Source organism: Syngnathus leptorhynchus, chromosome 12 (genome assembly GCF_054491065.1).
Source record: "Syngnathus leptorhynchus isolate UIUO chromosome 12, UIUO_Slep, whole genome shotgun sequence".
NCBI classification, from domain to species: domain Eukaryota; kingdom Metazoa; phylum Chordata; class Actinopteri; order Syngnathiformes; family Syngnathidae; genus Syngnathus; species Syngnathus leptorhynchus.
In genome coordinates, this window is record NC_141206.1 from 9,154,631 (window position 1) to 9,169,307 (window position 14,677).

The 14,677-nt window shown below is 40.1% G+C and overlaps 1 protein-coding gene across 3 annotated transcripts in view; it reads left to right on the top strand.

Moving 5' to 3' along the window:
- cntfr (ciliary neurotrophic factor receptor) overlaps positions 1 to 13,457 on the top strand; it is a 100,559-nt gene extending 87,102 nt beyond the window's left edge. For 2 of the 3 annotated variants that reach the window (XM_085926160.1, XM_085926161.1), the window contains exons 7-11: positions 1,492 to 1,655; positions 9,374 to 9,442; positions 9,520 to 9,640; positions 12,084 to 12,210; positions 12,289 to 13,457. In XM_085926160.1, the coding sequence (XP_085782286.1) occupies positions 1,492 to 1,655; positions 9,374 to 9,442; positions 9,520 to 9,640; positions 12,084 to 12,210; position 12,289 (482 nt within the window). In that variant the 3' untranslated portion in view covers positions 12,290 to 13,457. Of the gene's footprint in view, positions 1 to 1,491; positions 1,656 to 9,373; positions 9,443 to 9,519; positions 9,641 to 12,083; positions 12,212 to 12,288 lie in introns of those variants that run through there. The other variant, XM_085926162.1, reaches the window with a different exon arrangement.
- The last annotated feature ends 1,220 nt before the right edge of the window (positions 13,458 to 14,677 follow it).

Genomic DNA, 14,677 nt, shown 5'->3' on the forward strand with positions numbered 1-14,677 from the left:
CAGATATTGGGGAGATAAACTACACTCCATAACGGAAAAACTTTCTAATTTTCTTTAATGTGGAAAATATATATATATTTTTTTATTTGTATTACTAATATTTATTTATTTATTTATTTATTTATTTATTTATTTATTTATTAATGCTACCGGTTTGATATGCACTTTTGAAATTACCTTTATTAATGATACGATTTTTATTGCATGTTAATGTGGTGTAAGCATTTGAAATACAATTTAATGCAATTTTGGGATCATAGTTTGTGGTTAATCTAATAGTATGGGAAATTATACACAGTCGTAGTAACCATCTGGAATTTCGGAAGTTTCCTGAATAGCCGGTCTGAATAGCGGGTCGAACCCATCTGTTAATAAATAAGTTTTGGCACACTTTTTGTTGATTCAGGATTTAAAGCTGATCTCCTCTTTGAAACCGCTTTGCTGCCTTCACGTGGATTTTTTTTTTTTTTGCTGCGGTTTTAGTCTACAGTGTTCACAACTGCACTGCATGAAGTGCCTCCGAGATGAAGGTGATCCTAATGAAGTGTCTGCTGAGTGTACATATGTAATATTACAACATGGGAACAGGGGAAAAGGCATAAAAGACTTTGCAGATGGAAGATCTTGACTCATGGCCCCCGATGTCATTTGGTAGAATTTGAAGCCATCATTTCAAAATATTGTTAAAGATATGGAGTAAGGAGTGAGAGAGATTTTATTCTTAGTCATACATATTGACCAACATTTATAAAGTGCAATGCGAAAAATAAACGTGATAATAAAAACGAATACGGAGCGACTGAAATGTGAACACGGTCAAACAAACCCAATTCAACTTCATAACATTCGCTCTGCACATTAAGCAGGGCTTTGTTTACAATATGACTTTGCGTTTTTCTTTGCTTTGAGATCGCCTCATTAAGCTCCGCCTGCTGCTCCCTGTGATAAATCCGACGGTAGTTTGCTTGTTCTGCTTGGCAAGGCTCCAGGTTATCATGGTTCCCCATTTCCCCTTTTACTCATCACTAATGCAATAGCCAGCCGTCTTCTAGGCAATGTTTCAGGCCAGATGAACGGACACCGGAACCATCCATCTCAGCAGATTCCGAATGGCGCGCGTTTCATATCTTTTTATGAACTGCTCTGGTGAACAAAGCGCTTTTTGTCTGGTTTCATCTTTCTACTTTCACTATGGAAGGTCACAATGAGATTAAACATCTCGCCATGCCTTGCCGCTTTTATCTGTCGCCGATCAAATCCCCATCTTTGTGGCGTTCGCTCGGTCTTATCAGAGTAGGCCGTCTACATGTGTATCATGTTTATTTTATAAAGTACTACAGATGTTATCTCGCACGTTGGTATGAAGGAAGTTTCACAGCGATGCAGTGACTGTGTGCTCACAAGGCCACGTTGTCATTCATTTCTTACTACTACTGACGATTGTGGGTCGATTCTTACGGATTGTCATTTTTTTTTCCCTTCCCCTCGCAGTCAAGCCAGACCCCCCTGAGCGTGTGACGGCGACTCCGATCCGTTACAACGCACGAAGGCTGGAGGTATCCTGGCAGAGTCCCGCCACCTGGCCCGACATCGACACCTTCCCATTGAAGTACTTTCTCCGATACCGTCCGCTCATCAAGGAGACATGGCAGCATGTAAGTACAATTCGGCCAAACACATTTGTGGCCATATGCCGATTCCAAGTTTGAACAATTGCCGACAGTAGCCAGTGGAGTAATGTGGAGGAGACCTCAGTTAAATCCATGGGGGGGTTGGGGCAGCCCAGGTCAACTAAATGTTGTAAAATTTATTTTGTATATTTTAAATAAGTAACTAGTATTATTTTTTTATTATTTTTTTATGTATTTACTTTTTCTCAGTTGTGACACTTGGGCAGTTTACTGTAATTTTACTCACGCATCCCTAATAAAAATAGGCAAAAAAAAATAAAATAATTACATTTAAGACAATCTAGGCAAAAAACATTGTTGGCTTTTACCATTTATCATTACAATCCAAACATATGAAACATCATTTTCAAAACGAGACCAAACAATCCATTGTGAAGTCAACAGTTCCAAGTACTTTCATCCAAGGTCACCCCAAATAACAGCTTGAATGAACACGTTACTGTATCGAACTTGTTTTGCGGGGCTCCCCTTTCCCTCAGGCCCGTCGTAGAGTAAAAGCATATGTGGCCGCCAAAGATAAAAGTTCTGTCTGCTTGCAGCGTTATTATCATGCATGTCATTGGTTTGCGTCGGTGTTGTTTTAAGGACTTGGGTTACACTCTGGCTCACATACACACGTGTGTCAATGAAAGGCGGAATAACATTTTCTCTCGCTCTGTCTTTCCTGCACAATTTCAGTCCCCCCGCAGTTACCTTTCAACGCTTGCTCCCGCCGACCTCACAGCGGTGATATTCCCCATCTCGAGTACTTCCAAGTCGTCTCATCTCCACCTCGAACTCATTTTGATTTTCACTCTATCGATCTTTGTTGTTCCCCCACAGCTCGTTCCTACCCAGCATAGAATGAAAATAAAAATTGAAAAGAATATTTGCGGCTGGAAAGGGATGATTAAACCCGACGTGCGCACTCAAGCGCCACTCGATCCTCATAAGTAGCCATGCATGACGTGAACGTTCCAAAAAGCAGAGTCAATGTTTGGTTTGGTTAAAAGAACATGATTTGAAAATTGCCGTCAATGACAGCTGGAAAGTGCGAGCTTTTCCTCTTTCGCGGTCGTCTTGGACGGACGACGGAGGTTTTCGTTTTTTTTTCGAAGAGGCAAAAAATACTGAGGCCGTCTAGACTTTTATGAGATGTCGGATTTATTCTTATAGTCCTGTGGAAAGCACACAATCAGTTTGAGAGATAGATGATTAATCTGTGTTGGTGGATGGAAGCAGAATCATTTCCAATTAACTGCGGAAAGGATTTCATTATTTGTGAAAGCAGAAGAGTGGACACGAAGGAGGTATCAGATCACATGGCTCATACAAGTTTTTAATTCAAAATAAATTGAAAGCAACACTTGTAGTAGATGTTAATTTGATTGCCGAGTTCCGACATGAATGCGAGTTACGCGGATATCAGGAGATCAAATGTTGTGTTTGAGCCAATTAGAGATTTGTAGACACCACTTAAACCTTGTTTGACAGACAGCTGGGTGAGAATGACTTTCTCACACGACATCGGCGAATGTGTCAGGAGGTTCGGATGCTTTTCAGCTTCATCGTGTTCCATCCGATCGTACTACCGAGTGTTGAGGTGAATACGCTTTAATCTACAAAGCAGAAAATGTTATGGAACTGAGAGGTGAAAAGTACTTACATAAAAGATAACCATCAAAATAGTGTTCGATATATAAAAGATGACCGAGGGACGGCAAATTAAAACTAGCGCTTATTAAATTTAGAAACGGGTGACGGAAAAAAAATCTACTTGAATAATAAAACTGAAAGAAAAACGGACGGCCGGCGGGAGAGCCTCAGATGAAATTGATCGAAATAAGATAGTGATAAAATACATGAAGGAACATGGGCCAAAAATAGATAAATAGAAAAAGAGGCGGCTTTCGAGGCCCATCACTCAGAAGGTGTTTCACATTATGGGCTGATAAATGTGATGAAAGACAAAAGGAAAGAAGTCTGAGGAGATTCAAAGCTGAAGACCGACTGAATTATTTAAAAACGGTTGAAAAATGAAACATGTATTTTTTGTGTGTCGGGTTCCCACTCCACTTTTTGGTCTTCTAAATTTATAAATCCGACTATTTGTCAATGCCTCACCAGCCGTGAACCTCTTCACATATCCCCCGCATCCCACTGGCCTTTTAAATGCTCAATGAATCCAGTTCCGTTTCCTCTGACCTCTTTCTACTCAGGGAAGTGGAGCTCAAACTCTCTGTGCAATTAAAAGCAACGGACCAGTCAGCGTGATGAGAACAATTTCACATTGCTCAATCTTCTCCAAGCGCTTATGCTATGAAACTACATCTGCTATGCGGTAATTTCCCTTTGGGGGTGACGCTGAACTCCAGTCGACTGAAAACACACACACGCGGTCAAACTTGTGCATGGAAACATGCATGTCGGAGCAGCAAATAACACGGAGCGGCGCTCTCGATGAGTAAATAAACGGAAAGTGAAATGAACGCATTCTCGTTGCCTAATTAAACGGATTGGTCGTTAAATATGATGCTAATGCACAAACACGCGCAGATAAAATAACATTAGTATTAGCAATAACATTTCATACTGTAACTAATGCAATAGTTGCAATATTCTGACTTAGTCATTAAATACACAGCATTAGCAATAACATTAAAATAACATTTCATTTTACCGTAACATAGAAATAGATATATAGCAGACAGATTCCATTCAAATATTTTTCCATTCCATTGCATTCCTCATCTCCCTCCTTTTTTTTTTTTCAACTTGCAGATATCTTCCCCTCTCAGCTATCACCATGTCATCCATCCATCCATCCAATCCGTCCATCCGCGCAATAAGCCAGCTATCTAAGCATCCCAGCCCTTAAGGCATCTGTCTGTATCTATGACTGCACATGATAAATATCTAGACCTTGATTGGGGGGAAAACATTCCGTCAGAAGGACACTGGCACAGACACATCGTTTATCAGGGCCCACTACACTATCGGGTTCCAGTCGTCATCATTTAGCTTGGAAACGGATATAAGACTTTAGCGTTCAACTAAGAAAAAAAAAATAGTTATTTAAAATCTCAGTCGTGCTCGTTTTCTGTCTTTCAGCATTTTAGATCCTCATCGTGTCTTATCTACTAATACCTTTATCGTACGTTGTTTTTTTTTAATCCATGCCACCATCACAGAATCGCTGTTGACTACTGATAAAGATGAAAACAAAAACATACGTAGAGTGAATAGTAAATTTGTTCAACTCTTGTTCAACATCCATACATAAGGTGCACTGTCTATTTTTTTATTTTCCAGAAAATTTCAAGATTTTAAGTGTGCCTTTATATTCCCCAAAATACGGTAATCAGCTTTAATTCAATTCTAAAATTATGATATTGGGTTATGTGCATAATTTTTTTTCCAAGTAGGCTGGGAAAAGTTCCAGCTCACCCATGACTGTGAACAGGACATATGGTTGAAAATAGATGATTTTTTTTATCATCTGGGGTCTACGGAACTGCTTTTCAAGAAAGTACACGTTGCTCCTTGCGGGGTAACCTGTGATTCTGATGTGACAGGAGCTATTTGGAAATGTGACAAAGGAACAAATTTGATCAAAAGGTTAGCGCAAAAAAATAAATAAAAAAATAATAATAATAATGCCAAAGCGTTTTGAAAGCCTCACTTGATCTTTCTCATACAAGCTGTGAAGATGTTTTTTTCGACCCGCTTGAGAGTTTAGCGCCCTCTTACAGTAATTGCTGCATGGGTGATTTCAGAGGGGGTGGCGCGGAGGGCTTTGAGCCTTGAGAAATACCATCCAGTGAAATATCCTCCGGACCTGGAGTTTGTGTGCGCACACATGTGCATGTATACGCTTTTATAAGGGAAGAGAGCACGGTGGAAAAATGGGAGCTGTCAGTCAACGTAATGAGACCAAGCTTCTCGGTGTAAGCGCACACATACACCCACCGAGCGGCATCGGGCCAGTGGAAGTGCCATATAATTGGGTTTCCTTTCCAGGACAACAGACATGCTCAGTGGATTAGATCTGACCACCGACGCCAATTCCCTTCCATGTCTCCCTCGCTCTGCTTTCCATCTTGATTTTTACCTTCTTTGCTCATTTTCTTTTTAAATAATTGATCTCTAATTTCCCATCCTAATTTTATTTTCCGACTGTTTATCTTATCACGTTGCCCTTCCTCCCCCCCCATGTGACCTTTACAATTTATGTCAAGCCATTACATGGATGACTGCATGTACTGTGCTGTACAATGCAACAGGGCCTAATTGAGGTCCATTTTTTTTTTATATAGTATATACCGTATCTCCTCAACATGGCTGTAAATACAAGATGAGAAAACATCACTGTAAATAGAAGATAAGAAAGCTTGTGAGGAAATGGTGGGTGACTTTTATTCTCATAGGTGGAGGAATTTCCCCTGTGCCCCTTTTGTCTGTTTGTATAGAAACATTTGGAATGTGTACTACACAGTACTATGAGATTTGGCCGTCGATGTTTACAGTATATATACTCAAGCGGTTAAAGTTTCAGGCAGCATCACTGTAGATCTGAGCAAGAATTCTATGCATTTTAAATGATATCCCAAATGATAGCCGAGGTCCAATTTCATATCGTCTTTATTGTGCCAACAAATATTTTCTCATATTATACCTTATAGATGATATACAATGGATGGCAGCTGCTCCGTTTCTCGAGCTAATGATATATGGGGTTAACATGAAAAAAAAAAATCTCCTATCTGAAAAAAGCAATTCCGTGCAATTTATTATCGACTGACTGACGAGTCTAGTGTAGAAATCTATACATGGAGCCCACTCAGCTCAAGAGTGTATGGATAACATATATAATATGGTGGTCCCAATTATTATTAACACCCTACCTTGATATCGTATATAAATATAAGAATAAAAAAAATTGGGCCCACCATAAGGACGGGATTCATCATCACAATGACGGTGTGCCAACTTGTGGATGGATACGAAGCATCTTCCCTTTCTTCTCTGTCCCATATTCCTCCTCACATATGCTGACAAACATATGGTGTTTATGCATGGAATAAAGAAATATCGCCAGAGTGAGGATATTCAAAGATTCTCGTCAAAACAAACCATTCCATGGTCAATTCATCTAGCCGGTTGTTTTATCATCAGAATGATTATGTTCTGTCTTGGGAGTAGTGAAGCGAGCGAGTCAACATGATGTTTTATGGATAAATATTTGTTGTTGGTGTTGGCAGGGATTGTGTTTGGCCACATATGTCCAATTCCCTTTAGGTATGCATGCACTCGGTATGATTGGTGAAAATCCACTTTTTATGACTTGAACCATCTTAATTGCTTGTTTGTTTAACGCAATAGATCAACCCAAGAGACACGCAAGTACAGACAAGAGAAAATAAATAGATTTGATTTCGCCACGCGCTTGAACTTACAGGCTAAAGGATCAGCTATATTTATGGATGTATTTATTTTGCAAGGACAGCGGCAGACTCCGACACTCCCTCGCTCTAGAAAGTACTTTACTCGTATTTCTTGGCACGAACGTTAGGTCGACTTATACAATCTAATGACATCGAATAACATTCCTTGCCTCTTTTTTTTGTTAAATGACACCAAACTGTTTGTGTCTGGTATGTGACCATGCACCACAAAAAAAAAAAAAAAGATGTTTGGATTTTTTCACACTCTGGGCTCAAGCAGTTGGCCTCTGGGACCACTCACCGCCGAGCAAGATGATTCGCCCAAACGCTGGAAGTTAGTCACCGGCACGATACGGCCGACTGCTTCACAAGCCACTTTAGTATGTTTGGCGGGATCCGGATCATTCTTGATCATTGGCAGAATTTAAGCAAAAGCACACCTGGGAGCTGTTTTAAATTGTAGGCGAGAAAAAGAAAAAAAAAAGTCTCCTCTCATTTCCTAACCAGTAATGTTAGTTTGCTTGCATATTCCAAGACACACTTTATTTTCTTTTTTTTTTTTTTTTTTGCCCAAACTAACTTGGAAACAAACATGTGTGACTGCACTTGCACGTGTTTATTTTAGAGATCTCTTTCTGTGTAAATATCCGCATCCACTGTCTGGTAGAAAATGGTAAGAGGCACCGTGGTTACGCTGTTTGGGCGACGTATAAACAACGACGATAGCTAAACGCTGGTTTGTGCATATTGTGCACACACACGCACACACACACACACTATATAACATGAAATACGGTCACACGCACACACACGCAGATGTACACAGATGTGAGCATGCTCAAATGATGTTGTTAGCGCATTCCGCTAAATAAATTAAGCCTGTAAATATAGCGCTCGGGTTGCCAGATAAAGTCTGGCCTTGTTCTTCCAAACAAAGCGTGGGCGGGAGGGAGACGCCGTTGAAGATCAAGGCCACGCAGAAAATAGAGGGGTCAACATCATCGTGAGATAAGAAAGAGATTATTTGGAAGTGGGGGGGAAAAAAAAAACTTCCAGAAGAAGTGTTCGGAGAGGCTGCGGTTGTTGAAAGATTTATCCCATGAGCTCATCGGAATGAGACAACAGTGGAATGCGATGGCCGTGTTGCTATAAAAAGTTGTTTATGCTCTTCCGTGTTTCTTCTTTAAGTACAGCAGTTTTCTCGATGGCGCCGTTTTTTTCAATTTACGAATCTAATGTATGAAAGAATAGAAACTACGTATTTGCGTAAGTGTGCACACCCCCATGAATAGAAATTTATTTTAAAACAACTAAGATGTTATAGGTGCATAAGTGTGCACACCCTCAAGAATAGGAGGATATTTTAAAAGAACTAAGATGATGTAGTTGCAAAAGTGTGCACACCCTCATGAGTTTTCACTACTGGATACATCTTATGTTGTCCAGACAACTCGTGGAATTCTTGTTGATGTCTTTCAATCAAAAATGTGAGGATTTGTTCTAATCCACTCATTTGGCGGTCCGTGCGCATTTCTTGACTTGACTGGAAAACTGCTGAAGGCTTGTCGCTAAATCATTTCATTTGGCTTGAGGAGAGCAGAAGTCAGCACCTTTCCAAGCACCATTTTTCTTCGAACGTGTCAAGACTCAAGCCAAAGGCAAACAAACATGCACACAACTGCGGCACTAACCGTAAATTACAACCCAGCATCAAATCCAAGCGTGTGACGCACATATTCGGGTTCAACCCTCTGATGCCTAGCAGTCACGCCGATAATTTCAAAATGTTAAAAAATCAAGCGGTTTGATTCACCTACGCTAAAAAATGATGAAACACGTGTTGTAAATAAATAACCACCCAATAAAAATTGTATCCCGCACGGCTGAGCTAATATAACTACCATAAAACATTAAAGGTAGAATTGCAACGCTGAGCCTTTAATTTACGGCTGGCACTATACGTAGAAGGAAAGAGCTGTCAGAGTGACTTCCAGTGGGCTCGGGCGCTCGTAAATTCCCCTTTGCCAAATACATTTCAGAGTTCATGATGTTGCAATATTTCTTCTCCTTTCAAAAATACATCCAGCTTCCGAGGAAGTTAAAAATGACAATATGGAATGTGTGCTGAAAAAAAAAAACATTAGCAGCATCTGGATTGTAATAAGTCTTATCATCTCTGGTGTTGCCACGGAAACAAATCTTGGGGAGTTCCTATCTGTTCATTCTCTTCTTGTTTGTTATCGTTTGATTTCGTTTCAGGTGGAACTATCTGAGAGCACTTCTCACACCATCACCGATGCTTATGCCGGGAAGGAATACATCATCCAGGTACCTTTACATCTCCTTGATATATAATTTTGAATTTTTTTTTCTTCATTTTTTCACACTCTGTGTGTGTCCAACAGGTCGCCGCCAAAGACACGGAGGTCGGAACATGGAGCGACTGGAGCGTCGCCGTGCACGCTACACCTTGGATTGAGGAACCAGTCCAGACCACCTCCACGACCGATGTGGAGTATCTCACGCGTATGTCTCAGTCAATCACACGATGACATCAAGCATTTGCATTTGAAGGTTTTCTGCTGATTTGAAATGTTCTGGTGGATCAATATTCTCGACGCGGTGGAGTGCATTACATATTAATCGTGCATTATCCACATTGCACCTCAGGAGTTTTTTTTTTTTTTTTGTAAATATAGAAAAAGCCCAGGGTCAAAAATGTAGTAAACAACCAGTGTTGAGTTTACAATGGCCAGCTCTATTGATTCCATTTTATTTCTAACTGTGTAGTGTGGCCACCATAAATTAGCAAGGACATCCATCAGTCCTTCTGAAAATGTTCCCCATTCAGTTTCATTGCAACATTTCTTATTCACAGTAGGCTTTTATCATCCGTCTTAAAAAGCAAGAATGGGCGGGCTTCCCAAAAATGCTACTCTTTTTCTGAACAAAATGATTCTTTTATTTTGCTTCTCATGGCGAACTTGAACCTTTTGGACAAAGACAAAAATTCTGAAAGAGGTCAGAAATGTTTCACAGACATTGTGAGAGACACATAGAAATCTTTGTACATAGATATACACCTGCCTCCTGACGATTGGTTTCACGGTGTAACACTGCCCCCTGTAGGCCATGAGCAACTACACGCTGTAGGTTTCATATAAGCACAACTATATTAGAAATATATGCAAAACTGGAGAAAGGGATAAGGTGGCCTTCTGTAACACTCCTAACATGCAAACCAATGGACACACACACACCTCCTAGTCAGCCTCCTTATAAGCGATGCATTTTGGATAAGCCATTAAAATGTGTATCAGCAAAACAAAAAAAGAAAAGAAACTTCTAGAAAGGCTTCTGTCCACTCTAAAAATCTTACAATGGAGAAAAATCTTTTGATTCTCTCATATCCCGCTTTGAACCCACTGTCACCCCTTTCCAAGGATATTTCCCTCCTGCTTTAAATAGTATGTCACATACTATACCTCTTGGAGCTGAAGTGACATTGGCAGCGTGTTCCGCTTCTCATTTCACATCAAAAAGGACGGCGCACCACTGACAGACAGATGAAATCTCATCCCCGGAAATACGACCGCCCGCCTGCAAGCGCGTTATGAATGCAAAAAGACGTTTGGACCGGGGGCAGCCTTTGAAAAGTCTCACCCCGTCAGCCAGACAGAAAGTCAAAGGCGGAGCTTTTTATTTCCCATACTTTACTCCTGTTATAAATGAAGTCATCAGTAACTTAAGTTACTTTTAAAATCAACTCATCAGTCACTAAATGACTTTGTCATGGCAACACTTGTAATTTCTAAATCAGAGTCCTCTATCCAAATATTTTTTTTTCCACTCATACATCGATTGCATCTGACAAAATGTTAAAAATAAAGTCTCTTCCTGATTGACAGGTGTTGACCCAGCCGCACGAGTAGACCTCACCTTAATTAATTGGGTGACGGATGAATATTATGTAAGCTGTAACATTGCTCACTAAGAAGCTAAGCATAATTGCGAACCCCTCCACACAACGATTTCCCGGCTTATTGTCACCCTAAATACAAAGGATTAGTCTTTTTATGAAAAGTCCCCTTTGTGTGCGCTTCATAAATCCGTCACGTTTTTCTCTCTATCAAGTCAAATTTCCTCCTCATGGCTTTGCTTATGGGTTGCCAGATCCTCCTGCTCCCTGCCAGTCTTTTCTGGCTTGTTGCATCCAGTTTTCCCCTCACCACTCAAAAACAAAGCGGGAAGTTTCTTCCACTGTTTGAAACATCCTGCTTTGCTTTGCACTTTCTCTCTTTTTTTTTTTCTTTTGCGTTCTCCATTTCACACCTGGCTGCTTCTTCTCACTATCTCCTGACTCCTCATTGCTCCAAAACACTCATTAATTAGAGGGAGAGGGAAATTATATTCTCTACACACTCACTTATCAAAAAAAACATTTTTGTTTGATACTTTTTTTTAAACTATATATAGTTTTAGTGGCTTGTGAGAACATTGATGAAATGAATCATGAAGTCATTTCCCGTTTTGCAATTTGGCTCGCTTTCATCCTATAAGGCGGTGTAAATCGTAGCCACAAAAAAAAGGGAAAGCCAAGTAATTCCTTGACCTGAACAAGAAGTTGGACTGTATTAGTTCTGGTCAGCTTCCAAAAGAATATGATTTTCCTTCTCGGGTTCACTTCATAACTGTCTCAACAAGTCTCCTATTGATTGCTCTTGCAGATTAGAATTGATTTTGGACTGCAATGCATTTTCCTTTCTCTTTGCATCTTCCTGCTATCATTATTATTTTATTTATTTTTTTTCAGCGTCCATTTGTCAAATCAGCGTTATTGATGTCAATTCCCTCGGGAATAAAAACAGTTGGCTACCGGATGAATAACGTGCAGATTTTCTTGCAATACACGAGTAAATCAAAGGATGTGTATTGATGCGTGTGTGTTTGTGTGTTTGTTTTTTTACAGAGACAAAGACTTCGCCCATACCGTCATCCAACGCACCACATAAGGCTGAGCCTCCAGTGGGCGGAGCTGGCAAACTTCTCAACTTCTTCTCGCCTCTTCTCTTTGGGATAGTGCTGCTCATTATGTAGTGAGTAAACACACACATACACACACACACACGTTTCATTTTTTTTTTTCCCAACATATTGTTTGCATTCCTGTCTAGGTGTAAATGTCAAAAAGGAGAAGACGAAGAGGGGGAAGAAGAAGAGGCCGGATCTTTGTTTTCTCTTTTTGCACAAGTCCCAAGGATGTCGTGCATTGATCATTTCTGTCTTATCATCGACTTACTTGCCAAGATGACTTGGACAGTGCCCTCCCCCCCCCCCCCCCCCCCACACACACACACACACCAATGAAGCAGTTTCAATTAATGTCGACACGCAAGAGGAGCCGCGGCCTCATCTTCATCATCGTCTTCATCAGCAGCAACATTAGAAGCAAAGTTGAAAACACTTGCCCGCTGGCTTTAATTTAAATTGTTCGGCTGGTATTGACTTTCCACTCTGCCTTTTTTTTTTTTTTTGATCCGGGTTTTTGAGTGTGTGAAACTACAGCGGAATTCACACAACAAAAACAAAATCAGTGCACCTAAAAGTTGAGCATGGGCTCACGTGCTTGTGCCCAGTCGCTGTCCCAGTGCCCCCCATACAGCTAAACCGTCATGCCAAAGACTCAAAGACGCCCCCTGCAGTATAAAATATCAAATGTGTTCCAAATTCAACAGGGATGCAAGGACCAACACTTGTCCGCTTGGTTGAAACATTTTGCTTGCATCTGTCAAGAAGGACGATGATTGTAAAAACAAAAACAAATATATCTATATATGGAATAAAGTCTAAAGCTGCCCTACTATTTTATTTTTTTTACTTCTGTCAAAGATAAGGCTCTTTTTCGTGTAGGCATCGATGGCTGTAAAATAACACAAATCACTTTGCTTTCTGACGCCTTCACGCGCATAGGAAATGTCTTTTTGCAGTTTTCAGTCGCCAAGATCAACTCTTGGTATTATGTTATTCCGACGAGTACCGATGTGTTTTATTGTGTTTTTTTTATGTATTTTATGGAGAAACAACTACAAAACACACATATAGGCTTTTAGTTCTGTTTTTTTTTTTAATCCGACATTCATAAAGGCTTATTTCTCTGATCCAATTTTGTAAACTATGATATGTAACTTTAACATTGAAGAAAAGTTTATTATTTAATAATAATAATAAAAAAAATAATGTATGTATTAGCAGTAGAATGTCGTTACCTGTACCTGGGGTCTTTTTTATATCTGTATATACAATGACAGGTTTCAACCATTAAATGTGACCATTTCACAATGAATGACGACAGCGGGTCTCATTTGAACATTGTGAGCTGTTATTTTCTTTCCATTCTCCAAAACAGCTGTCAGGACCGAATCATATCTTTGGTTCGACTGCTCAACTCAGGTGAGTTAATGTGAACCCAAACCTACTGAATGCAATACAAAGTGCTAGCTTGTTTTGTTTTAATATGTGCTGAGTTTTTCTTTTCTTTTTTCCCTGATGGCCAGTTCAGGATATAACTCAATTGAGCTGTGAGCAAAAAGGATAGAAAAATAATAGATGGAAAAAGATGGTTGCTCTCTCTTAACCTTTGATGCTCTTTTTGCATGTGTGTCACTTTAAAAGTACCTTGCTCTTCTCTCTTCGTTATTCTGACAAGTTCTGGCAGGCCAATACGGGGACTGAGGACGAATCAATACACCATCTAACAGCTGTCGGCTGGCGTGTGTGTATGCGAGCGTGCTTGTGTGTTTATTCATTCATTCATCTTTGTGCCTTTATTTTATTCATTCACAAGCTATTCACTAGCTTCCGAATGTGTAAAGAAAGCATGACGCCCTCACTTGTTCAGCGTTGGTCACACTCATCCCCCTTTTGGCCGCATTTCAAGTTCAGAAAGAAGATTGAACCCTTCACCTTGTATCCGGATCCGGCTTTAATTAAATGGCAATTGAAATGGTCAGCCACGCTCTTTGTCTGAGGCCAAGATGTGACCCACATTAACCTTTGATATCTACCGTGTGTGTTTGGTGTCGTGTTTTTGCGTTAGTGTGTGTGTGCAAGGCGAAGCCATCAAAAATCTTGACAGCCTCACTCAGCTCTAATGACTACTTTGACCTTCCATTGATAAATGGAGGAATGACACAATCTCTCCTTCTGTCTTAGGCATGCAGTGCAGCCTTTTTCTTCTCTGTGACTGCTTTTATTATCCATTGAAGCTTAACATTTGTACAAATTTGGAAAAGGCTGCCACCAAAATAAACAAAAGAACCACATCGTTCTAAAAACGGCCGTTTTTAATGGCATTTTGCTAATATTACTTAGCTTCAGTGTACGGCAGTGAAGTTTTAAAGCACAAAAAGAACAAGCAATAATTAATTTTTGAATAAATTGTGCTCCCAGAAACGTGCATTTGCCGTACATTTGTGAATATATATGGTTAAAAATGTTTAAATGCGTCCCTCCACAAGAGACGCAGATAAAATCGCTAGATGCACTGTCCAGGGTGCTGAAGCG